This window comes from Larus michahellis, chromosome 6 (genome assembly GCF_964199755.1).
Source record: "Larus michahellis chromosome 6, bLarMic1.1, whole genome shotgun sequence".
Classification (NCBI taxonomy): Eukaryota; Metazoa; Chordata; class Aves; order Charadriiformes; family Laridae; genus Larus; species Larus michahellis.
The window spans coordinates 67000625-67026790 of NC_133901.1; the positions used below are offsets into that span (position 1 = coordinate 67000625).

General features: G+C 43.3%; 2 protein-coding genes and 1 long non-coding RNA gene across 3 annotated transcripts; 1 reads left to right on the forward strand and 2 right to left on the reverse strand.

The window, feature by feature from the left end:
* Window positions 1-737: 737 nt before the first annotated feature.
* On the reverse strand, window positions 738-12878 carry SFXN4 (sideroflexin 4). Its single transcript, XM_074593150.1, has 14 exons — window positions 12600-12878; window positions 12451-12516; window positions 10939-11013; window positions 10141-10167; window positions 9997-10051; window positions 9170-9195; window positions 7753-7803; window positions 7602-7667; window positions 7418-7486; window positions 6039-6129; window positions 4288-4403; window positions 3214-3299; window positions 2036-2150; window positions 738-895 (listed from the first exon to the last, which is right to left on the reverse strand). The coding sequence occupies exons 1-14, from the start codon at window positions 12636-12638 to the stop codon at window positions 818-820; spliced, it is 960 nt and encodes a 319-aa protein (XP_074449251.1). The 5' UTR covers window positions 12639-12878; the 3' UTR covers window positions 738-817.
* On the forward strand, window positions 797-2579 carry LOC141745424 (uncharacterized). Its single transcript, XR_012587747.1, has 2 exons — window positions 797-937; window positions 2361-2579. It is a non-coding gene; the product is annotated as an uncharacterized LOC141745424 (long non-coding RNA).
* A 1419-nt stretch (window positions 12879-14297) lies between the features above and the next one.
* PRDX3 (peroxiredoxin 3) lies at window positions 14298-19452 on the reverse strand. The gene is made up of 7 exons (XM_074593149.1): window positions 19370-19452; window positions 19219-19294; window positions 18947-19088; window positions 18090-18225; window positions 16201-16304; window positions 15021-15186; window positions 14298-14496 (listed from the first exon to the last, which is right to left on the reverse strand). Exons 1-7 carry the CDS (start codon window positions 19403-19405, stop codon window positions 14443-14445), a joined length of 714 nt encoding a protein of 237 aa, XP_074449250.1. The 5' UTR covers window positions 19406-19452; the 3' UTR covers window positions 14298-14442.
* Window positions 19453-26166: the final 6714 nt, after the last annotated feature.

Sequence of the window (26166 nt, forward strand, 5' to 3'; positions counted from 1 at the left end):
ACTGATCAGCAGGCTAACCCTTATGCCACATCTCAGAAGACAGCTTTTTTGTTTGGATAAACACCGTCAGCCTGCAAAAGTGGGAATTCCTCGTTGTCCACCACAAGGTCAGAAAGCCACAGGATCTCCCAGTGGCTTCGGTGTTAAAAAAACCCCAAGTTCTAAAGCTCAAAAGGCATCAGGCCTCACAACTCTTCCAAGGATGTCAAGAAAGCCAGGAGTTGGTTTGTAGCCAAGTTTGACACCCGGTTCCTGAACTTAAAACAACTAAATTTAACCAATATTATATTGCTGTCAGGGTTGCTTTGTCTAGTATCACTTTAATGGCTACTTCACTTGTGTCTCGTCCTTGAAATGTGTGTTACTAAATACTATGAAACATACAAAGTAAGTATTCTGAGAAGAACCAGCTTGACTTCACCCAGAGGACTACTGATGTTAATGCCTCTGCCAGCTGTGTTCCTGGAAAGCAGCATGTCAAAAGCTGCAGCAACAGCAGAACAAACTTTTGTATTCAATAGTCTTTTAATTAAGAAATCAATCACACGAGGAAGCATACAGAACACAGTTTGTGACAAAACCTGTGTTACAGCGCTTTCTGGTACAAATGTCACTGACAGCATTAAGTTATGGGCACATACCTGCCTGCGGGCCAGGGCTTGCAAAATCATTTTGCAAAGTCCACCTCTTTTCCAGACCACACCAAATCTGGTACATACGCCACTGTAAACTCATGATTCAGTCACATACGCCAATTTAATTTGTTGATACATTCAGAATTCAATCAGAGCACACATTTATATATAAAAGCCAATCTCTAAATTCCCCTATTGTAGAATAACTCTGTTTCTTCTGTAGATGACAGAATTTCGGGTTCGAGGTCTGTTCGCTTTATCTGCAACATATAGAAAAAGGGAATCAACATCACCATATCCTGGTAAGTATGTTAAGTTCTCTTTACTGCATTGAACTTTGCACAAATTGAAATACTGTATTCAGAAGCAAGACTATGGGATTTGGGCTTCTTTGTTTATTTGGGGGTTTGAGGGATTTTTTTTGGTTTGGGCCTTTTTTTTTTCCCTTTGACATTTTCAACATGCACACACAAAGGAGAAGAAACACATTTAATTTAAAATTAGAGGTACTCCAGAGATCTAAGCAGAGCATTAGTGACATTATCTCCATTCCCTATAGAATCATTTAGGTTGGAAGAGACCTTTAAGATCATGGAGTCCAACTGTAAATATATTTGGGTGACCCACCCAGGAGAACTTCTGCTGTGGGCTGAGCAATTAGAAAGCTTAAAGGGGACTAACCAGCCATACTCTCAGAACATAATTTCTCACAAGTCCCTTCATTTATGTTCAGTTAATCTCTTACGGCATCAAGGGTAAAGAAATCTAAAAAAGAGATATTACAATGCCAGAAAGTTTGGGCAAATAAAAGAAGCCTCTGAAAATTGGGAGAGCCCAGTCTGTGATTTTCAAGAATATTCACACAATACTGATAAGGGAGAGGAAATAAATGCAGAAAGGAGCCCCAGGCTCCCTTCTCCAAAGCCCAAGGTTCAAGGGCTACATCCTCCATTTAAAACCTGCCAGGAAGGTGTACGTTCCCAGGGAAGAGTACGCTTCACCGTGCAGTAAGGCAGGGTGAAGAGATGTCGCATGTGAGTTGGTTTACCTCTCTGATGAGCTCACACTGACTTTGCACGAAAGAAAAAATTTCCATCTACATCCTTCCTTTCTCCAGCAGGACTGAAAACAGTGCTGGAAAAGCCTTTATCTTTGTTTTTATCAGCTCTCCTGACCTTGCTTGCTTCAGACTGCTGTGAAAATCTGATACATCTACACTGAAAAGCATAAATATAAATAACACACACTGGAACTTAGACCTAGCAAGTCCTGTAAGCCTCTGCACAACAAGATTAATCCTATTGATTTATTCTACATGGCCTTAAGACTGCTGGCCATAGTTACAGAATGACTATTTAATATAAAAATAATCCTAAATCAATTCCTATGAAAGGACTTACCTCCCCACACTGCGGGAACATGCTAAGTGAGACTGGTAGCATCCCTGCCAGTACTGATGTAATCATAAGCATTCTCACTGAAGCCAAAGCACGTGGAGTTTTTGCAAATTTTGCTCTGTTCAAGACATGGAAAAGTAAGTATGTCAGTTTTGGCTCAAAAAATAATCAGTCAGCAAGACAAAGAGCATTAGCTACTATTTTAGTGGTTGGAATTGCACTGAAATTAGTAATAACCTTAGCTTACAAATGCTAAAGATGCTTCATTACTTTATTTCCTATGTTCTTACTCCTCATTTCCTGTTCTTTCCCTTTGTTTTGTATTTAGCTGCAGCATTTTCCAGGCTGTCAATACAAGATCAAGAAAATAAGCAGCAAGATCAAAATAACAAGAGAAGGGGCATTAGTGCTTTAAAGCGTCTCAGGCCTTTGACTAAGATTTTTCTTGCGTTACCCTCTTTCCTTTCAGATTTACTTCCTCTTGTCAGTCCTACTTCCCCGTGGGCAAAACTTATTACTCAATGTATTTATTAAATTTTATCTTACATCTGCTTGTATGTATTCTAGTAACAGGAATCCCTTAAGCTAACAAAGTGGGATAGGGAATTGATTTAGGCAATACCAAATTACCTGTATTATTTACAAGACAAAAGCTCAGGGCAGGGTAAGAATTCTCTATAAAGCATACAATGAATTATTCTTATGATACAAGGTCTCTAAATGTTGCAAAAGCAACAAAATGTTTTGCAAGATATGGAAAGCTATTTGGAAGTTGAGATCCAGTTTTAGTTGCAAGATGAAGTACCATATTATCTCTTCAGAAATAACAAATCTAAGCTAAATGCTGTGAATGACCTTGACACCAGACACTGGGGAACACAGGTGCTGGAAAACAGCCTGTCAGGAGAGCAAAAACATGTTTCCTGCATGGGAGCAGAGGGGAAACCCTCATAGTTTTACACAGCCTCCTGCAAACCCTCAAAGCATGGATGTGGACATAACCGGATTCATTTACTTATCTAAATGAATCACAGTAGCTGAACAGAAACTTCCCAGATAATCACTTTAACAAGGCAAGTAATACCACAAATCCAAGAAAAAATTGCCAGTGGTAACAGCCAGGCTGAAAACAAGAATACGCACTGACCAGGCGCCCCCAGCCCTTTTGCAGTACCTCCTACCTTTCCACAAAGTATGTAAGCAGAGCTGGCAGGAAGAACGTTGTCCCAAACAAGACTGCTCTCGACAATGCTGTTTCTTTAACGGCCTCCAGGGAGAGAGAAAAGTAAGTGTTGTTAAAGCAGTGCTCTGTGCAGCTTCAAATACCGCATGCGTCTGTGAGCAGTTTGTCTAATACTCTGGAGTTTCAAGTAACAGGTAAATGAAAGATAAAAGTATTTGTTAGAGGAAATCTTTTTTAAGTGGAAACTAAACTCCTACAAGTAGCAAATATTCCACTTGTGACCAAGAAATACTTTAAAAGGGAGGTGAAACTCCTGATGCCATATTGAGTTTTCCTACCATGGTAATAATTCTGCTGAGGCTGGCTTTTTTTAAGCTGTCCTGAACTACTTCCAAATCATTAAGCCTTCTGGGCATCTTAACTATCCTGTGTCGAATTTGAAGTTCTCTCTCCAGCTGCTCACAAATCCTTATGCTTATCTAGCTGTTTCCTCCCCTCTGGACAGCAGCACAGAAAGGGAGGATCACTGATAGCACATAAAATATGACTCCTTGCTCTAGTTCCTGTGCCAGGCGCTACCGAGGAGATAGATGAGCAAGGCAAGGAGCAAATACAGAGACAGCTTGGTCAGCAACTGGAGCCCAAGGATAAAATGCGCTAGCACACCGTAGATCAGGGCATTACCCTTTGGGAGGCACAGCCTTTAAATAATATTCCCACTATAGAAGGTGCATGTGACATGTACAATACAGGGCTTTTCTCTGAGGTGTCCCATCCGAAGAAGGTCCAAGAGTCTTGTCTTCTGAGGTGACCAGGAAAGCAGAAATGCCTGAGTCTCTGTGGCTCACCTCTGGCACTCGGTATACTGGTCTGGGGAGGCTGCCAACCCTTGAGGACACAAGGGTTATGGAACCTGCTTCCAGAGACGTAGTTCAAGCCTACCCAAAGATCCAGCACCTGATCTCTGATTCCTCATTTCGATATATCCAACTCTATCTACTCCCAGCATCACATTCAGCTCTTAGCAGGGAATGAAAGGCAAATCAAGAGAGGCCTCCAACCCCTCGCCTACCTTCTCACCAGCCTTCTGTGACACTCCTACAACTTTGCCATTCCTGTCCATCACTTCAATTCCATTCTCAAATTCTGGGCTTCTCACCACCGCCACAGTGAATGCACTCATCAAACCTGCAGAATTAAAGAGGATTTTGCTTTAAAAGATCCGAAAGGACTATCTCAATAGTAACATTCGTAACTATGTGCATTTTGCATTTCCGGTTCAACAGTTCACAAGTGAATAACCCGGTAGCTTAAGAAAAGACTGCCCCAGAAAAATCTGCTTGGGATCTTAATTTTTGTTTTCAGAAGCTTGAGCAAGATTTTAAAGGCTCAATCCTAAAAGGTGCTTTATCATTATGGACTCAGAGCTTTCAATCACTGCCATCCAACTCAAACCAAGAGTACCTTGTTCTTAAGAGAAAGGGGAGGGGTTTGTGTTGTGAGTAGGTTTTTTTACTGGTCAGTGCAAAATCCAGCACAGAAAAGAAGACCCTGAAGGGAACAGACTTGAAGTAAAGGCTGCATCCCTGATTTGAAAGGGGGACACCAGCTCTAATACGTGCCATTATGGCACTTCTCTGCACAGCTGGTGTCTGCCACAAGTGGCTGTGCTTCAGCTGGATCCTAGACAAGAATGTTTCAGTCTCCTCCAAATCCAGCTTTACAACATACCTGAAAACATCCATCCTGCAGCCAGTGACTGAAAGCACAAGCATAAACCACTGGCACTTATAAAGGCCGTATCAAGCAGGAGTTAGTCATCTAGCTGCTTTTCTCTCTTCTCTGTTCTAGACCAAAGTCTAGGCATAACAGGGCATAGTCTGGCAAACTGACCTTGCTTGAAATAGTAGATTTCTCTTTATTTATTTTTGGCAGGGCTGTTCAATAAAGACATCAGCGTAACAGATGGCACTTTTCAAATGCTGGACTAATACTAATCAATTACCCTCAGGTTTCTCTCTAAGTTTAAGAAAATGGAAGCACATTTTAACACCTGCTCCAAGGGAAACAAGCCAGAAAGCTCTTAGATAAATCCTCAGAAAGACTGGGGTAGCCATCTCGCATAACTTGGAACAAAGGAGATGACATTTGTTTTAATTTTACCCGTTTCCCCCTAGGAAAGGCCAAAAATGTCTTTGATGGCACTAGAGAAACAGTTAATGACATCAAATAGTTAAATTTGTCCTGGTGCAACTTCACCGTGTCAGTAGATTTGTTTCAGTAATAAACTGAGTCCCGTTACCTTGCAAGGTTAATAATATTCTGTTGTAACAACTCCCACTTTCTACACTGTCAGCAGTTAGGTAGCCAGCAAGGTAGCCAGCAGCAGCCCCAACCTGAGTAAGGAACTACGCCAGCGCACACCTAGAGCTGTGTCGCACTCTGGTGTCATGTATGTGCCACACCAGGTAGTGCCAGTTCGAGTGCTACTGCCCTCCTGATCCTTTCAGGTAAAATGTCCAAGCCGAAGAAAAATGCCAGCTGCATGCCTGGGTATCTTTGGAGAAACAGTTGTATGTCACGCATACAAAGGCTAGAAGGCAATAAAACTAAAAACCAGCAAGCATCAAATAAAGGTCAGCTACACTGATCAGGGAGCGTTAACTCTCACACAGAAAGGACAGTACCCAGCAAAGGCAGTCAGAGAGGAAGACTTGGAAACAGCCAGACCACATCTGTGCAAGCCCAAGAAAATTCTAGTCAGATGGGGGCAGCAAAAGGCCCTCTGACCAGCTGCATGACGGACAGTTTCTTTACACTCACCAAGAAGAGGAGCAGGTAGAAGTTTTTTGACAACCAGTTGTGTCACTGAACTCTTCAAAGTGTATCGATTCATGAAGAGAAGAGGAAGAGCCTAAGGCATTGGGAGGAAACAGGCACCTTCTATTAAAAAAATGTGCAGTATTTCAGCACGTGCAACAGTTTAGGAAAATAAATCTGTGACTTAGTACATAGTTACCATCTATAAAAATAAACAATGCCTTGGTTTAACATTCCAAAAAAAACCTATGTTCTCTAGTCACTGAAGGTATTTGTAATCACTCTCTTAGACAAGAATACTAAATATTATGATTAAAAAAAAGCATTAAACATTATTATGTATAGGACAATAGCAGTATGAATGCAAAGAGAGAAAAAGGAAAACAATTACCTCTGACTAATATTCCTTGGACATCTGTCCAACTGCCTTGTGACACACGCTGCTCTCTCCCCCAAACAGGACACCTGGCGCACTTGTGCATTTGTTCCTGATTCTCTGCAGTTTCTATGTTCCCATAATACACTTGCAGGAAGTTTCATTTAGGAATAAATGGCCAGGACACCAGCTAGCGCTCAGAGTCTCCCTTAGGTCAAAGGGGAAGAATGCCCACGGTCACCCATGGCCATAGCTGCCTCCTCAGACCTCTGAAAGTCCTGAGCACTGCTGGCCCAACTGTTTTGCTTAGCGGGCAGAGGTGAAAGTCCATCTAATAGAAGCAGGAACAGCCATAATTTTCTGCCAGAAGGCTTGTAAAAGTCACTGTTTAGTGTGGATAGTGAGGAAATGCGTTATAGGGGCATCTACATTCCCAATAAATGTCATGAGGATACCAGAGCTCATTCTGATACCGCAAACTCTGGAAGCCACAAATTCTTATTCCAGCACAGCACAGAGCTAGCTAGGTAGCCCTCAGCTAACGAGCCCTCCTGGAAGGCTAATTAACCTGCATTCAGTGCAATATTTTCATCGCTATGCTGCTTCTGGGATCTGAGCTAACTCTATCCAGTACAGGTGCCTGCAGATTTCACTACTTTTTTAGAGCTAGACAGATCTCTTCCACAGCACCGCATCAAAAAATCAACCATAGAAACCCAGTGAGTTATTCTGTGTTTGTAAACCCTGGGCATTTCCTCTCACCACCCATTTTCTAAGTTTGCAGAATAATAAAGAAAAGGACAGAAAAGGAAGTATCAGAGGAAGCCAAGCAAGGTATTGGCTGACAGATGGTCAGGAAAATTCTTATTCTTAACAGTTTTGGGGTAAGACAGCAGAGTACAGTATTAAAGCACAATTCTGAAGGAATCTGGCACTGTGATTATCTCAGCACCTAGTCCTTCTCAGGAGAGCTTATTAGGAAAGCAGTCATTGAGCAAATACATACACCAATACATGCTGCATAGGAAATGGCTCCCAAGCCGTAGAAGATCTGCTGTTGTTGAAGTGGGTACTCCTAAGAAGGACAGAAGAAACATACTCCATAAGTGCATTTGTAAAACACTCATAAATTATGTTCAAAATGGTCTTGTACAACGCAGATGATTTAAAAAATAAAAATTGACACGTACTTCAACCTTAACAGTACCATTTCCATTGAATAGGGTGAATCCTGTGGTATATGCGTGAAACACGAACTGCAGAAAGGAGAGATTATAAGCAAAAATGAATTTGGGATTGAGACTAGAAGACTTGTAAACGTAGAAAGGGAGAGGTAATTACCTGAGAAAAAAAAGTTTGCTTTGCCTGGAGCTGAAGAGATGAAGCAATAACCTAAGAGAAATAACCCCACAAGAAAATTAGGTTTGATGAGTCTAGAAGTTTTTGGTGAGCATGAAGAGAACTGCTATGTTACTACTTGCAGCAGCGTCAAAGGCTCGTCAGCACCCGAAGCCACTTGCCTTGATTCTAGGCGAACATACTTTCTTGCCACAGATGTGACATACTCACTTTTTCTATCCAATATAAAACACAGAGACACAGCGATTGAAACACTGTGTGCAAGAATATTTGGGCAAGATGCTTTCTTACCCAAAATAAAAAATGCATTTGTACCTGTGAAGCTTAAATAGATACAAATAAAATAACTAACGTAATAAAAATGTAATTAAAGTAGTTAATGAGAAAGGGTGAGATTGTTTTGGCTAGTGGGGATATAAATACTAAATCTGCCTGATCAAAGATTCTAGGACTTACTTCCCAAGTCACACAGTGAATAAGAACTTCAGTTTTAATAAATCACAGCCTTTCTTAAGGTCTGGCCCACCAAGTGTGGAACACTCTCAAAGAAGAGAGTCAATCAAGATAAGGCGAATATTGAATAAAAGGAGGGCAGGGAATGCTCAAAGCTTCAGATAAGGATCAATAATTCATTTAACGTTAGTGGATCCACTACCTTTATTGACAGCGCTGAATCTAACCACATCTATGAAAAAGCATTAAGCTGTAAATACCAAAAAGAAATATTTCTGTTAATTCTATTACTGTTCTTAATGAGTTTAACAGCCATTAAGACTTCCATTACACATTCTAGTAGTGCCATGTAAATTCATGCTGTAATCTCTGTATGGAATGACATACATCAGTATGTTTACTCTTATGTCAAAACCAAAGGCAAATACAGCTAAATGAATAAGCGTGCATATAATTACAGCCACAAATTTTATGAAACAAAACGGTGCTATTTTGAGCACTGTAACAAGAGTTTATTTTTATATGTTTTCTAATTTCTTGACAACACCATTTCTTACTTGTAAATGCACGATCTACATAAGAAAAAAAAAATCATATTCTGGGTCAGATTCCTACTGCAGTTCCATTTTTTTGGGGTAAACCAGACCAAAACCAGGTCTTTTGCTTAGCAAGTTTCACCTTGCATCAGAGAGCTGACCTTCACACACGAACAATCTCTTTGAATACTGCTGTAGGAAGGCAGCAAATAGGTTTGGACTTCCAGTGAGATTCCCTAAGGGCTTAATGTCTAGATTACTCAGCAGTTCCCATAAAATAGACGTCTTTTAAAAAGCTTGTGCTGAAAATACAACTAAGAAGCCCAAAACCTTCTATTCCCTCCCTTCAACTCCTGGCTTTGGAAAAGTGTGAGCCCTGTGGTACACTAGCATCTTTCATCATTACTTACCAATGGAAGACATATGGGCAGGAAGGCTAAAAAGAAAGAAAACTTCATTTCAGTAAAAATAACTTCTGAGTCCAGATTTTGAGCAGAAAATTCCCCTAACTTCCCCCTTCTAGTTTCATCTCTAAATAAAACATTAGCTGACAAAAAACCCACCATCACCATGGACTTAGAATCTAACCTTTGTCTCTCATTTCTTGTTCAAGAAGCCAGAATACCCAGCCACAGCTTATAGCCAAAAGGAGCCCTTGTGAACTCCACTCAACGTGGCTACTCAGAAACTATATAACTGAGTTTTGAACAGAAATTGCTTCTCCTCCCTCTGTTAAAAAAGAGATAGGTGTCAACAAAGGCTGTCACAGCTGTGAGTGGTTATACGAGGTAATCAGCAAATAGCCTAAGTATGGTTATATCTGATTAACAGCCCGTGGTGTCTTGGCTCCCTAAACATCATCCCAAGCAGACTTTATCTGCCACCACAAGTAAACTCAAACAGTAGCCACATCCACCAAGTGAGAACTTAGTTTACAGTAGACTGTTTCACATGTGGAGAGATTTGGGAACTCATTCTGTAGTTACAAAAAACAGAAACTGGTCAGACTGTTTCCACCTAGCTCAGCAGATGAACTGTGGGAAAAATTCCTCAAGAGGACCATAGGAATAAGTAAATCTTCAACAGATGTGACAATGCAACTAACAGAAGTAAGAGTCTACTTGTTTTTCTGTAAGGAGAAGAGTATCGCTGTACTATCACAGTGGCTATTTACTATAAGCTATTCCCCTTTGATGCTTCAGTCACATACACAAAACTTCTCTTAAAGGGAACTTACCTGGAGGCCTAAACAAAACGGGAATTATCTTGTCTGTATCAGGATGTACACTGGACTTCAAAGAAAAAAGTCAAATTAGACCACTTTTGCCATACTTGAATAAGAAAGAAAAAAAAAATATTTCTAAATATTTTGTAAACTTACCAGGCTTAGCAGGAAGGCTCGTTTTGTCTAAACAATTTGACAATTAGGTTAGTAATCAAGTTTCAGAAGACAGTGGGTAAAATATTCATTTATTATATCTTCTTTTCCCAATAGCTTACTTTTACGAGGAATGCCATATATATATATATATACACACATCCCTTTAATAATTTTTCCCTAAAATTTCTCTCCATTTACTCCTTGTTGAATATAGCCTACATTCCATGTGCTGTGTAACAATACCAAAGCATACATTATGGCAGAACAGAAACTTAATTTCAAAAAGCTAAGCTAGTAAGCATTTTAAAACAGAAAACAACAATTCTTAAATATGGCTAAATGCCTAAACACTTAGGTTAAGACTCAAGCTTTTCTGGAATCATAGAAGTTTTTATTTCTCCTTTCAGACTTGGACACACAAAATACTAAATGCCACATGAGAAGAGACAATCCCACAGTGAATAAAAAGACAGACTCCTCCTAACAAAGCAAGGGCTCAGCACTACTTTCCAGCAATTCCATAAGTAGGTTTCCAAGAGTGTCTTTTTAAACTTAGCTATATGATACACAACCTTGCATTCTTCTGGATGATAATACTGCAAGTTGGCATCAGTAGTCATCCAAAGAAATTCCTACCAGATTCACAGATTAGAAAAATCTCTGTAATGATGAGTTTTTCTTGTGTTATCCCTTGTATTTGAATCTCTGTATCTTGTCTGCTAGATCTTATACTAATAGCAACTATTTCGGCCATGAAAAGAGACACCTCTTATTTCAATAAACTGTGCTCCAAAATACCTGATCATTTTGTATGGGCTCACTTAGCGTCTTTCCACTGTTTTGTAATAATAACCTGGTTCTTCTTATTTCATCCTGTATTTGAGAAAAAAACCAAACCAGTCAGAAAACAATAACTCAGATTTCAATATTCAATATTCTACAATATTCTATTCAGTATTCTACAGATTTCAATAACTCAATATTTCAATATTCAATATTCTACAGTCACATATAAGACACATATATATACGTATTTACATATATGTATGGTACATTTACTAAATTATATTATTTGTACATGATACAGAGATACGTATTCATACCATACATACACATCTATAGAGACAGATGAATAGATACTAACTCTGTAAATGACAAGGAAATACCTCATGTACACACATTTTGGCAGTGTTCTTTTGCTTTAATGGGGTTTTCCCTTAAAAAAAAAGTTGATAAACAAAAATTCCTTTAGCACATTAAGCAACCAGCCAACTCTCATACAATGCACTGTGCGTTTTCCTCTGTCACCCCTGACAAAACTACACAGAGGTGGATCAACAGAAAAACACATCTTCGTTTGTTTTGATTGCTTATAGAACACTTCCAACACCCTGTTAATTTGGTAGAAACTCATCACTTCACACCAGCGTGAAATTTCGGTGCAGCTTTCGTGAGTGATTTTGTGTCCGAGATACACATTCCAATATTACCTGCACCAAAATGTTTAGGACCTTATTTTGAACTGTAATAATAATTTTATAATCATTCTGCTTTAGGATGTCCTACCCTAAATATTTAAATATTGAAAGGAGGCCACGATAGAAAGAGGGAAATAAGATTATTATAAGGTTGGACCAGATGATCCTTGCGGTCCCTTCCAACCTGGTATGGTATGATTCTAGGATTTGACAGAAGTTTGTTGTCACAACAGTTCCTGAAATGTAGAAGCTAGACTTTACGGCCCACAATGTGTTTAGTATCACACTTTTCATAATTATTGTTAAAATTGTAGTCATCATTCTCTGGTATAAGAAGGCCTTACAAGTCAGATGGACTCCCCCTTAGGGTTCATAATTACTGTTAAAATTGTAATAATCATTTTCTGTTATAAAAAGGCCTTACAAATCATGTGTGCTCCCTCTTAGGGAGGGATTCCTTTCCATATAGCCACCTGGAGGAGAATCAAAGAGCTTCATGACCTTCAGATGAAGCTGCACCACACAGACGGGTACGTAGACTGGCCTGCAAAGATTGTGGGTGCCTGTGCTGCAGTTCAGCAAACCCGTCTTCCGCGACAGCTCCGCATCTCCACTCCTTCAGCAGTAGGTTATTTAAGAACAGCCTCGCCAGCGGCTCACTTCTTCTCTCTCTCTTGTCTTTGTGGGGTTTCCCGATTCTTAATCGGGCTAATTCAACTGTTGGCACAGCAGCCACGGCCTACAAAGGGCTGCTGCAACGGCTGTGCCTAGAACTGACCTGTGTTTTATGCAATTACGTATAGAAAAGCCAGACGACGAGGCCAGTACTCACGGAGGATTTCAGGAGCAGCAGGGGATCCAAGACGTCCGCCCAGAGAAGAAACCTCTGGAAAAAAGACTGAGGGAGACACGTTAGAGGGAGACGAGGCGTTATTTCTGAGGGAGGGAAGCAGCCCGCCCCGGCCCCCCTCAGCCCCTCACCTGTCCCTCCGCTCTCCAGAACCGCAGGTTGGCGTCCATGGAGCCGCGGCACCGGAAAAGCGCCGCCGGGGAGCGGTCCGGCAGCTGCACCCTCCGCCCGGGCCCCGCACCGCCGCCGCGGGATCCGGGCCGGGCCGGCCCTCCTACGAGGTGGGGGCCTGGGGCCCGCGCCGCCTTCCCGCCCTCGGGCGCGGGCCGGGCTCTGAGGCGCCGCGGAGCAGGGAGGGAGGCGGCGGGGTTCCGCGGCCCGGGAGCACCCTCAGGGCAGGCCCCGGAGCGAGGAGGGGATTAGGAAAGGTCCGATCGGCTTTTCCCCTTCCAGCAGTGTCCCCCAGCGCCACCCGGGGAGGCAGAGACGAGGAGCAGGGCTGCAGAGAACCCCCCCCAGTCCTCCGCACTGACTGAAAATAGCTGAGGTAAGGGCTGGATTCAGCCAGGTAACAGATCAGTGCGGTTTTACAGGTTCAAACAGCTGCCACCAACACCACCAGCGTGTTATTTTGCATTACTGAGCTGCACAGGGGTTTAACTTCACAGGCTGTAGGTCCAGGAGATCACATTTATTGGAAAAAGCGCGTGGATACTTCTGGATTTCCACAAAACTGAAGTAAAACACGGCGACTGAGAACAGATTTGCAAATAGCGAAACCTGGAGCATCACTAGGCACCATGCAACACCAGGCTGTTTTTCATCCTTACATTGCAGTGTTGATAGCTGTGGTAAAGCTAGTTTAGGACACACTTTGCCAAGGTGGTTCCCTCATGCTTCTGTTTATCTTAAGTCCTTTCCCTGGCTCAAAAAGGCAGAAGGTGAAAAATACAAACCTATTTGGCATTATTTAATTCAGCCCCTCAGCAGCAGCAGAGCCGCTATGTACTGTCTACGGCCAACTCACCACATACACACGTAAAGGCAGCGCCAGCTGTTAACTTCTTGCTGGGAACAAGGGTATAAAAGATGGTTTCTAAGGCAGTGCAACTTACACAACTTCTTCAAAATAGAGAAACAAGATTCTTTGGGGGGAAAAAGTGAAAGAAAAGCAAAGCAACACACCTGCTGCTAGTCAATGTTAAGATTTATTATTATGGCTAGAGATATGCTACATTGTTTTCAAGCAGTACAACGTTTCACATTGAAGTTTTTCCTGGAGACAGGTTCAAGCAAATAAGCAATACTTTAAATGACACAAGACTGTCATTAAGCTCCAGTAAGTACATTACTTCAAGTTGCTATTATCTCCCAAGCAGAATGCAAGTTCTTCATGCTTGTTAATGCTTCTGTGCAGCTGCACTGCATCTTTAACTATATGCAGGATTAAAATGGCACATATTTACATTCACTTCCAGTTTTAGTGCATTTACACACCAAAACAGGGTTGTTTTTTTTAATTTTTTACTTGTTACATTCATCTCTTCCTCTGCAACATTCATTAAAAACAAATCACATAACAAAATTCTGTTTTCAGTCTTGTCCCCATCGTTTCAAACTTGTTACAGAATTTAATTTTTCATGTGAGAAAAGAAAACATGGGGACACTTGCTAAGGAAAGTTAAGGAAAGAGGAAAAACCCAGTGGTAAACAACTTAATTTTGTGTACTTGTATTCAGGAAGAATTCTAAAATTCATGAAACTGAAGTTACAAAAAGGCAGGGGGAAGCCTTAGTTTTTACCCTTCTTTTTAAAGCAAGACAAGGGAGTCGAGTAAATATTTGAGCATTTAATTTCTTCTTAAACATAAGAAAATGAAAACTTTGATTTATTTTTTTTTTAATACAATCACAGCTGCTTTTCTAATGTCTTCCATTTATGGTAACTAGGAGTTTTGTCCGTATATTTGAGTGTTTATGTATGCACTTTCTCAAAATATTCTTTAGAACCTTCTGGGCTTGGTTTGATCTGTAAAGACAAGAAAGTTTAGTTATTATATGCTATAACTGAGGTTAAAAAAAATAATACAGATTTGACACTTTATCCAGGAAAATCCATGCACACTTTATAAAAACAACAGGTTATTTCTGTTTCTGCACTTGGTTGAAAGATGAAAGCCTAAATCATGTACAGGAATCTACTTGCAAATTTTAAGTATATAGCACATTTTTCCTGCTAAATATCAAGCAGGGCAATAAAGTAAAAAATCTGAAGACAACTGGTGGAGAGTGCAAGTCAAGTTTAGAGTTTTAAATGCAATTTGTATCTTCTAAAAGAAAATCGGTGACTTTCTTCACAGAAATCACACATTTAGTTAGTATCATACAAATAGAGTGAATTGGTCTAACCGGTAAAAGCCTCAAACCATTCTATGATTTAAACAGGCAGAGACTGAGTCAAGCACCTCACGTTAAAGTGGTTCTCAGCCCTTCAGACACGCAAAAATATGCCAGTGTCTATATTTAGAAAAGTGATATTTAGCAGACGCTTACTGTAGGGGAGTCTGGAGTCCAGTTTGCTGGGCAAACCTCTCCATGTGTTTCCACGTATTGGAATGCTTTCACCAAGCGGAGGGTCTCTTCCACGCTACGACCAACTGGGAGATCATTGATACTTAGATGCTTGATGACCCCATTTGGATCAATGATGAAGAGACCTCTGTAATTAAGCAAGAATTTAGGGAATGCAAATCATGTTCCAAGACCAAACACAAGAAACTGGATGAACTATTTCAGGAAGGCAGTTATTCTTAGATGCACGTCTCAGAGTTAGGAGTAGCAATACAGTATTTGATAAATTGTTTGTTAGTGCCAACTGGTATGGTATTGTGAAATTACAAAGTATGCATAAAGACTATTAAATTGAGACAGATGTATAACAAAGGTAGAACTTCTAATTCCACCTATATTTCAAACTTGATAGCTGGCATCCTCATGTCTTTTTGATATGAAAATCTAAAAGGTATTGAGTGAAGAGTTGATTTCTCATTAAGCTACTAAATTAAATCCTTTTGCATATAAACATTTGTGAAAACCAAAGTCCCAGCCTTACCATATTAATTAACTTAATTTGTCAACAAATGTCAGAAGTTCCTCATCCAAAGAGATCAGGAATCAAAGGTCCCCAGAAGACTCCTACCCAATCCAATGGATCTCAGCGACCACTATTTGTTTTTAATAGGTATTCCCATGGTGGAGAAGGACATGTCAGTTTTTTTATTCTAATTATAGGATTAACTGTAGTGGCCTCTAGGACTGCTGCTTTAGAAAGTTCTTACACAGAAGTTAAGGCAGTCTCCTCTCCCTTCAGAAGGAAAAAAAAAAAAAGGAGAAAAAAAGAAAGGGACAGACCTGAATTGTAGAAAAAATGTAAAAAATTGTAAAATGCTGTTCTAGCCTAGCCTTGTTTTCCTTAGTGACATGGAGTTCTCCCACTAACAGAATAGCTGGCATTCCCCTGCATGCATTCTCAGAGGCCTAGAACCATTCTCAACACCTATAATGGCCACGTGCCCTTTTCCTAGTGTGGGACCCAGAAGTTCTGCAGAAAAAGTAGTATCTTACAGTCTTCATTTGATCCTTGTGCAGTTTCCCCTGCAGGAGGGGACAGTACAGCTCACATTGTTTTAGACTGGGTTGTGTCATAACCGAGTTATCAGCAATCATGCAGTACCTTAGTGCTATGCCAGGTCCTTCTAGCAGCACACCATAATCACGGGAGATTTGTTTTGTGAGGTCCGACAGAACTGGAATATTCATTTTGCCCAACCCGCCGCTCTAGAGAAGAGAGTAAGATTCCATTTTGTTACAAAATGCTTTTTAGGATTATCCTTCTTGGGTTGCTGTGTTCAGTGCTCTTGAAGGTATAATAACAACAAAACACATTCATGCCATGTGCTGTGTGAAAGGAACCATCGAGGCGTGAGGTGTCAGTTGTTTGGTTTGGTGGTGTTTTTTTTAAAGTGGTCAGGAACATCTGGTTTTTTTGAAACATGAAAACTTCTTTTGCACCAAGCATTTTAGCTTATTTTGGAGGTAAAAGGCTATCTATGACAACAGTCCTAAATTTTCAGAAAGATTTCCCTTGTACTCTGTTCAGGAGCTTTGAATACAAAAATTTCTACTGCAGATTTAAGTGTTCAAAATTAAAGAAGATGAACATGGTGGGGAGGGAAGGGAAAACAAACCCGCGTACTATGAACAGACAAAAGAGAAGGCTTCTAACAGCCATGCTAGGGATGTCAGAGTTCTCCTGCTTTCTCTAGTGCATGTATTTTTATTTTTTTTTCCTCCCACAAATCAATTTAAATACTATTTGGGGAGTCAACCAAAATTTCTTTCAGTTTTGCAACACACTGGAACTGCAAGAGAGATAAACTCTCTATCCTTGAAACAAGCCCAGAGTTTGTTAGCTTTTCTATTCCTGGTATCACCAGTGAATCATTGTGTAATCTCAGTCACTCAGACCCCGATCCTGCAAATGCCTGTCTGCAATGGAGTTCTCATATGCAGAGTTTTGAACGCAGGTGTCAGAGAAACCAAGGCCTTAAGCTTCTCCGGGTGTCAGTTTCCCAGCAGCACCACCATGGAATTCTTTCCACCCTTCGCAGAGCGTTTTGCACCGAGCAGTGCCCGGTTGGCATACACTGAACAGCTTCTGCATGAAGCGGTGAAGTCAGTCCATAATCACGTTTTAGAGCTTTAAACAAAGCATGCAGAAAATTAAGTACTCTCAACAGGTTCAGCCAAGCCGTATTAAATCTGGCAAACTCCCCTCCTCCCTCCCCTCTATGTTACAAGGGCAGAGCTGCGCACCTGGAGGCACCCAGTCTGCCAGCACCGCTGCGGGCTGCTCTTCACCCAACCACACGGGTAATGACCGATGGCCCAGGAGCTTCTCTGCCTTCCTGTGACACTTCTGATTCTCTACAACTAACCAAACCAGGCCAGTGCTTGATGGGATCAAAAGTGGGCATTTTTATATACATCTGGAAGAGGCTCCTCTCCAGTAAAAGACCATCTTTATCACTTTCCTTCCCTGAAGAAAGCTCAGGACCTCCATTTGTATTGCAGAAGTGGAACTATTTCAGCAAGTTAGAGCTAATAATGCAAGCGCTCCAATAATCTCGTCGTTCTTCTGCTTCCATTCCGAAGCGAGCACTGATTTGTACTGGTTAACAATAAGGACTAAACAGCTGCTGTTCATTTTCTGTGAGGGTGCACACAAAGCATCAGCTGTAACAAGCAGCTTAGGACAGTGACATGTATACTGAATACTCTTTTGAGATAATCGTGTAAGGATATGATGTAACCTACAAGACTATCATGAGAGAAAAAAAAAAAGAAAAAAACCCAAAATTACTAAGGAAAAGAGCAAGAAAATAAAGACCGAGGTCAGAATTACATCATCAAATGTAGAAGTTAATCACTTCACATGTTGTTTTAGGCAGTCTCTCGAAATCGGTGTTTGCACAATCATTTATTCAACTCTTCTTCTCAGGATCTCTTCTGAAAAGAAAACAAACCAACAGAGAAAGCCCCAAACAGCTGCCCAATTCGTACCTTTCGTGGCGTATTTATCCAGGCCAGATGGCAAAAATGAGAATCCACGGAAACTGCCACCACTTCACAGTTCACATCACGAAATTCATTTGCTTTGTTGCTGAAAGCCACAATTTCTGTGGGGCAGACAAAGGTGCTGGGTGGGAAGAGAGAACAGGCTGTAATGATTCTGCAATCTTTTGAGAGACTTTTTTTAGAAAACACTTCTAGGCACTAATGCAGCAGCATGTTTTCTTTAGCCTGATAATTTTAACCATGTTTCCTGCTCTAGATTAGCTTCGTCCAGTCTCAAAGTGGCAGCCGTAGCCACCTGGCTGGCACACCAGTTTTCAACGCTCAGTTCAAGACAGATGTTTTGCAGAGATGGAGAAACCATCTCTGCGAGACGCTCCTTAGACAGAGAGGTTTTGCAAACTATAAAAGGACTGACAGGTAAATCATCCCCCACGTGCCCACATACACCAGGATGCTCCTGAAGACTTCTGGACAGGCTCAGCCCCATCTGTCCACCTTTTGCTCTGGAGTCGTCCTACAGCAGTTCTGCTGGCCCTGCTGTCTCCAACATGACCCTGAACTGCAAGGCAAAGCCCTCACCCCTGAGATCTGACTGTGAGAGGAACGACCTCGAGGAACCACCTCAAGGCCACGTCCACCTCCTGCAGCAGGCCTGGCAGCTGGAAGATGCTCTCCAGACGCCGGATCCATTGCTCTAGTGCACAATGGCCATTTACCCTCAGGTCTTATCACTCGGGCTCTAGAAACAGACACGTCTGCCTTGCCAGACTACCCTGGATAAGGGAAAATTGTGACCTTCAGCAAGGCAGGAGGCCCATCTGAAGGGAGAGGCCAGCACTCACAAGTCCAGGGGGTAGAAGAAGAGGACCAGATACTTCCCCTTGAAATCATCCAGGCTCAGCTCCTTGAACTCTCCGTTAACCACGGCCGTCCCTTTGAAGAACGGGGCGTGCTGTGTCACCGCTGGTGCCAACCGCCAGGAGCCTGCGGGGGAGAGAACGCAGCTACGGGCCCGACCTCGGCCTCCTCCTGTCGGGCGCCGCCGCAGGGGCCGTTCCCGCCGCCGCGCCCGGGAGGGGTGTGCGTGTGTCCCGGCCGCGCTTCCCGCACTTACCGAGGCTGAACTGGCGGCGGGCGCAGGGCGGGGGCCGGGCCGTCAGCCTCCTCCCGGCGGCGGCGGCGGCGGGCACCTGCGGGGGGAGAGGGAAGGTCAGCGGCGGGGGGGCCGGGGCGCGAGGGCGGCCGGGCGAGGGTCACCCACTCACCGCGGTGCGAAGGAGCCTCCCCAGCGCGGCGGCCATGTTGAGCGGGCGGAGCGGGCCCGGCGGCGCGGGACGGACGGGGCGGGCAGGGGAGGGGAGGGGCCTTGAGCTCACAAACCTTCCGGGTGCGGACTTTTCCAGCGCAGTCGGCCCTGGCTTTGGTGGAATTCGGTCAGGTTATAGTTGTTTAATCATAATTAAACAGTTACAGCGCGATCTCCTCATAAGGAAAAGGCTGTGAATATTGTCTACCTAGACTTTAGTAAAGCCTTTGACACCGTTTCCCTCAGCCTTCTCCTGGAGAAACTGGCTGCTCGTGGCTTGGAGTGTGCACTTTGCTGGGTAAAAAACTGGCTGGATGTCCAGGCCCAAAGAGTTGTGGTGAATGGAGTTAAGTCCAGTTGTAAGCCGGTGACAAGTGGTGTTCCCCAGGGCTCAGTACTGGGGCCCATTCTGTTTAATATTGTTATTAATGATCTCGACAAGGGGATCGAGTGCGTCCTCAGTCAGTTTGCAGGTGACACTAAGTTGGGAGGGAGCATTGATCTGCACCAGGGCAGGAAGGCTCTATAGAGGGATCTGGAGAGGCTGGATCAATGGGCTGAGGCCACTGGTATGAGGTTCTACAAGGCCAAGTGCCGGGTCCTGCTCTTGGGTCGCAACAACCCTGTTCAGCGCTACAGGCTTGGGGAAGAGTGGCTGGAAAGCTGCCTGGTGGAAAAGGACCTGGGGATGTTGGTCAACAGCCAGCTGAATATGACCCAGCAGTGGGGCCAAGGCGGCCAACAGCCTGTATCAGGAACAGTGCGGCCAGCAGGACTAGAGAAGTGACTGTCCCCCTGTACTCAGCACTGGTGAGGCCCCACCTTGAGTGCAGTGTCCAGTTTTGGGCCCCTCACTACAAGACAGTCATTGAAGTGCTGGAGCAGGTCCAGAGAAGGGCAATGAAGCTGGTGAGGGGTCTGGAGCACAAGTCTTATGAGAAGCAGCTGAGGGAACTGGAGTTGTTTAGCCTGGAGAAAAGGAGGCTGAGGGGAGACCTTACCGCTCTCTACAACTCCCTGAAAGGAGGGTGTAGAGAGGTGGGGGTTGGACTCTTCTTCCAAGTAACAAGTGATAGGACAAGAGGAAACTGCATCAAGTTGCACGAGGGCGGGTTTAGGATGGATATTAGGAAAAATTTCGACACATAACAGTGATCAAACATTGGAACAGGCTGTCCAGGGAAGTGGTTGAATCACCATTCCTGGAGGTATTTAAAAGACCTGTAGATGTGGTGCTGAGGGACATGGTTTAGTGGTGGTTTTGTCAGTGTTAGATTAATGGTTGGACTCAATGATCTTAAAGGTCTTTTCCAACCTAAACAATTCTATTATTCTATAGCCGTGTGCCTGCTTAGCTCCTCTCAGCTGTGAGCTGATGCAAACCAAAGTCATTACCTGATTTCCCACACAGGCACTTATTGCTGCTAATGGGCTGCACTGCATTAAGCTGAATGTGTGTCTGTGGCTTCCGCCTGCCCTGGAGGTTTGTGCCAGTGCTGTTCACTGGGAAAGAACACTGGTTCTTTCCCCTAGGGAAAGAGCGGTTGAGGTGTGCATTATCTCTGGGGGAGGTAAGAGAGATGTAAAACCCTGTCACAGGCCTCCTATCTCCTGCCAGATGAAAACAGGGCAAGAAGGGTTTAAAAGGCGTACAGCTTGTAGAAGGGACCACACCTTCATAAGTCTATGGAGCCTGACAAGATGCATACAGAATCCTGAGGGAGTCGGCTGACGTAGTTGCCAAGCCACTCTCCGTGATATTTGAAAAGTCATGGCAGTCAGGTGAAGTCCATGGTCACTGGAAAAAGGGAAACATTGCACCCCTTTTTAAAAAGGGTAGAAAGGAGGACCCTGGGAACTTCCGGACCTGTCAGCCTCACCTCTGTGCCTGGGAAGATCATGGAACAGACCCTCCTAGGAGCTCTGCTAAGGCACATTGAGGACAGGGAGGTGATTTGAGACAGCCAGCATGGCTTCACCAAGGGCTTCCTGCCTGACCAACCTAGTGGCCTTCAGTGATGGAGTGACTACATCAGTGGACGAGGGAAGAGCTACGGATGTCATCTATCTGGACTGATGGGAACAAATGTTTTAGGAAGGCCTGTTGCAATAGGACAAGGGATAGATTTAGACTAGATATAAGGAAGACATTTTTTATGCTGAGGGTAGTGAAACACTGGACCAGGTTGCCCATCCCTGGAAGCGTTCAAGGTCAGGTTGGATGGGGCTCTGGGCAACCTGGTGTAGTTGAAGATGTCCCTGCTTACTGAAGGGGGATTGGACTAGGTGACCTTTAAAGGTCCCTTCCAACCCAAACTATCCTACGATTGTATGACACCTGATCCATACAAACCTGTTTCCCTGATGTTGGGGCATTCAGAGAGTCTGCTGTTGAAGCCCAAGCCCCCACAACTCAAGCTAAAGGAGTTACTTTAACAGTCATTCGAGCAGTACAAGGTTTTCTCAGGCTAATTTTGCTAAATATCTGATGGTGGCAGCAACAGAGACCACCTTTACCAAGAAGCCACCAGCTGCCCGCCCTGTTTTAGGCCACATGCTTTGGAGCAGCACAAGCAGCATGCACAATCCAGAGTACTGAAAATCAGTCACTTTCTAAAAGTCCATTTTTACTTTCTTAGCTTCTTTTTGTGTGTTTCTTCATCTTAAGTAGTCAAATCGAGTTGAACCCAGTTTCACTTCTGGGTTTTGGTAATTTCTGTTTTAATATTCATATCTATAAATATCCACAGCCTTTTACGAAGGGGAGATTCCACCTTGTGAACTAGAGAGAAGTCTGGCTCCACTGGTGGGATAAGCTCAGCCATCAGCATCTGAGGCTGAAGCCAAAGGCAGCCAGAGCACTGTCAGCTACATCCCAGCCCCCTGGGAAGAGCTCAACAGATACTGCACCTATACTTCTGAAGAAATTAGCAAACTTATTTCTGGTACTGATCCAGCTGGCATGGTCTGGTCACCTCTGTAACAGTAAGCTCTCTGAGCCTTCAAAAAAGTGAGGTTGTGTGCAACTGCCTGTTAGGGTTGGTCATTAGCTGGTAATTAACTCTCTAAAATGCCCAGGAACTGTTTGGGGCAGTGTAAATTGGTGTTGTCCAAAAGCACGCTGAGACCTATCTGAGCATTTAATATCATCAGCAGTTTCACTTTCTGTGGCACTCCTGAATTTATTAATCCAGATGTAGCCAATGACAGCTGGGAATGTGTCTCTGATAATCGTCTTGAAAACTGTAGTGCTCAGTAGTGCTGCCAGAATAACATCATATACTCATACGTGCACAGAGATACTGGGTGTCTGGCTGGGCTTGTGATGAAGATGGAGGTGCCCAAAAGGAGGTGATGAAGATGGAGGTGTCCTGCACAAGGGTGCAGGGGCAAACTTCCTATAGCCATAGAAAGACGAGGGGGAAGAAGACATGAACACTAAAGGATACGGATACTCTAGTATGACAGGGTCTGCCAGCGTAGTAGTCTGACTGCTTCCTGCATCCCTTAATTTCCTTGAATTCAAATAGACATCACTATTGCTTTTGAAGCTGTTCCTGTCAGGTGTAAAACCTTCTAACAAGCTCTGCACGTGCATTTGAGCATGTGTATGTGGTTGCTTGTGCACAAGCGTAGTGCTTGGTCACTGACCTGGCAGACTTGGAGCTAAGGAACCTTACATACCCTTTGCTTCTTATTAGCGCTTCGTTAAGGGAAACCTGAACGTGCGTGAGAGAGAAGTTGAGTTTTGACTCTTGCTGGTGAACCAGGGCTGCTTGAAAGTGCCAGCTGGACGGGGACTCTGCTGGGAATGTCACTGGCTGCGCGAGGGGGGCTGGCTGGCTGAGCTACTCAGCTTATTTGCATGTCTGATACCTAAAAGTTGGGGGCATTCTTGGTTAAAAAACACTCAAAGCCTAAAAATGGAAGTGAGAGAACTATTTGTGTGGTAGAAAATATATCAGATACAGCATGGATGAGCTGTGCTGTAGCCTGCAGAGCTGGGAGGTGGAGAGGGAAGGAGTGGTTGTTGAGAGCTGTGTCTGCAGTAGAGGTTTGGGAGGTCTTCGTGCCACTGCTGAGAGCTGCCAGCAGAGCAGTGGGCAGCAGACCTGAGCCCGGGACACCTGCAGAGCAGTGACTGTTGGTGGAGAGTAGCAAAGAAACATTAGCCATTACCTGGGCCGATTCCATGAATAGCAGTGCAGAATGGCATGTCTGCGTTCACGTCTGCTGGCCTGGCACAGCCCCTCGCAGAGAGAGACCTGCTTGCCTAGCCGAGTCCCTCGTGGCTGGGCAGCAAACTGTGTGTGCCTGGGGACGGCTGGGCCACAGCGGTTCCTTTCCCCCAGCTGCGGGAGCTGTATTGTGGCAGCAGAAAAAGGGCTATTGCTAGGATTTCCTGAGGATGGTTGTTTCACCCACAGATGATTATTCACAACTTATAAGTTGATGTATTCTAAAATGGCGTCCTTCCCCCTTCCCCGGAAAGTTATATTTGTTTAAAACTCTTTGTTTAAACACTTGGCTTGCAGGTGGGGAAATATTGCTCATGCTTTGTTATGAAGGCAGCATAATTCAGCTTCTCAGACTTCTGGGCAAGAGCTTGAACTACTGCCATTTAACAGGGGGTTTATTTTCCATTTCGCTTTTTACTGGGCGTCCCTACAATTTGAAGATGGACCTTGTCACTGCCAAAGTGCACCTGGCAAAAGAGTTGTTCCTTTTTTGTCAGCTCTGGCTCTGGCACAGGCTAGAGCAGCTGCTAAACCTTGTTCTTCTTGCCATCCCAAGTTCAACACAAATTTACTGAGTGGTACCATATGTGCATCTTTTTCCTGCTTTGCTGTCTCCCGCAGGCTTTTGCCTGGCTGGACAGGCCCCACTATCATATCTCATTCTGCAGTGAGGGACTGCTGGTTCATACTGGTGCAGCGCAAACTCAGCAGTGCACAGACATGTGCATACGTAAATGATTAGAATCTTCAAGCCTGATTCAAATTGAGACTTCTGAAGTTGATGAAAGACTTCCTAGGGATTTCAGCAGCCTTTAGGGAGAAGGTTTTATCATTGCAAGGTGCAGAGCAGTGGATAAGGCACTTGAATGTATAATGGGAGATGTGAATTTTATTTTTGGTTGGGATACTTAATTGCCTGCTCTCACTTTGAACCTTTTTTTTCCTATCCGGGAATAATTAAATGTGCCTTTCTGGTGAAAAACTTTGAGATCTGTTGATAAAAAGTGCTAGATAATGCTTGTCTGTTGTTACCATTATTGTTTTGTAAGAGCTAGACAGCTCTGTGAAAGATCATCATTAACACAACAAAATATTAGTGAAAAAGTAGCTGCTTCTGTCTAAACTTGATGAAAGGGGTAAGCAAATCCCAAATCAGATCTGCTGCCGTGGGTCACTGAAGGGCAGATTCTGTGCAGATGCATACGTCTACTTGTTTAAAAAATAAAATCTGCTCATCTTCTAGAAGGTTATTTTATTCCATGTGCTCAAATGCTGTAACAATCATTTGCCCTCTACCTTGAAGAAACAGATAACTGGAAAAAAAAATAATAAAAAGATTTGGAAGTGGAAAGAAACAACAGAGGCATAAACATTTTTATCTAAACCAAAGCAAAAAGTTCGATTTAGACAACATGATGCATCACCCCGTAGCTGTTGGTAGATGGCAGCCTCTGTCCTTGCGCAGAAGGGCTCTGTAAAAGGTTACAGCTGCTTGCAAATGCTTTCTCATAGGCCTGTGTGCTCCCACCTGCTGATATCGAATCTTAGCAGGAGGAGAAAGAATTTGCCCATTTGTAGAAATAAGTTTCAGAAGCGATTCCAAACATAATCCAGCTTACAGCTAATCATGAACAGGCTTTACTGCATTAATTGCATATTATAACATGGGTTTAGGAGATAGCTGCTGTTAGGGTATGTTTCCAATTGATAAGTATAGGCAAAAGCCTTGTTGACATCTGGTTCACTGGGGATCTTATCCTGACATTTCAAGCAGGCTGTACCGAGGCCAAGTGGTTTTTCTGTGGTGGCAGGAGAAAACTGGGTGTGTTGCTGCTGTGTTTCTGGCTGGAGCTGCGCGAGCCCACCCTGCCGATGACTCATCCCTTAGAGCGGCTCAGAATATCACACTCTGCCTTGCTGCTTTCCTATTCTTATTACACTGATGCATTTGGGTCTTGCACGGTGTTGGCGTTTCATTTACAAACCTCTCTTTTCCCATAAAGGAAAGATGGCTGCCAGCCCTGCATTACCCTGATGTTCAGCACTCAAAAAGGTTTTCTTCTGAGCCTTTCCTGAATGACTTCAGGTGAAAATGTTTTATTTAAAAAATACATCAAGCACCTTAGAAAGCACGTTTTTCAGAGTTTAACTGTTTTTTTGGTAGCCTCTCCTTTTTTTTTCCCCCCCTTCCAAAATTGGTTGCTTATGCATATGATTCAGACTAATATTCCCTTTTCTCACAGCAAGCACTGAATCAGGATCTCTAGGCCAGTAAAAAAGACCCGTGTTCCTTCCCTGCCACCCTGTCTTTGAGTCCATGCTTGGGTATTTCAGCACCAGAGTTTACAACACTGACTAGAATAAGATAAGCAGTGGAACAGACTCGCATGTCTCCTCTTTCTCCTTCACTCACAAAGAACCTGACTGCTCCATTAAATCAGGTGTGGACATACCTTGAAATTAAAGGACTGTTTTGTCACAAGAGAAAATGGATATAAATAAATCTACCTCTTCCTAA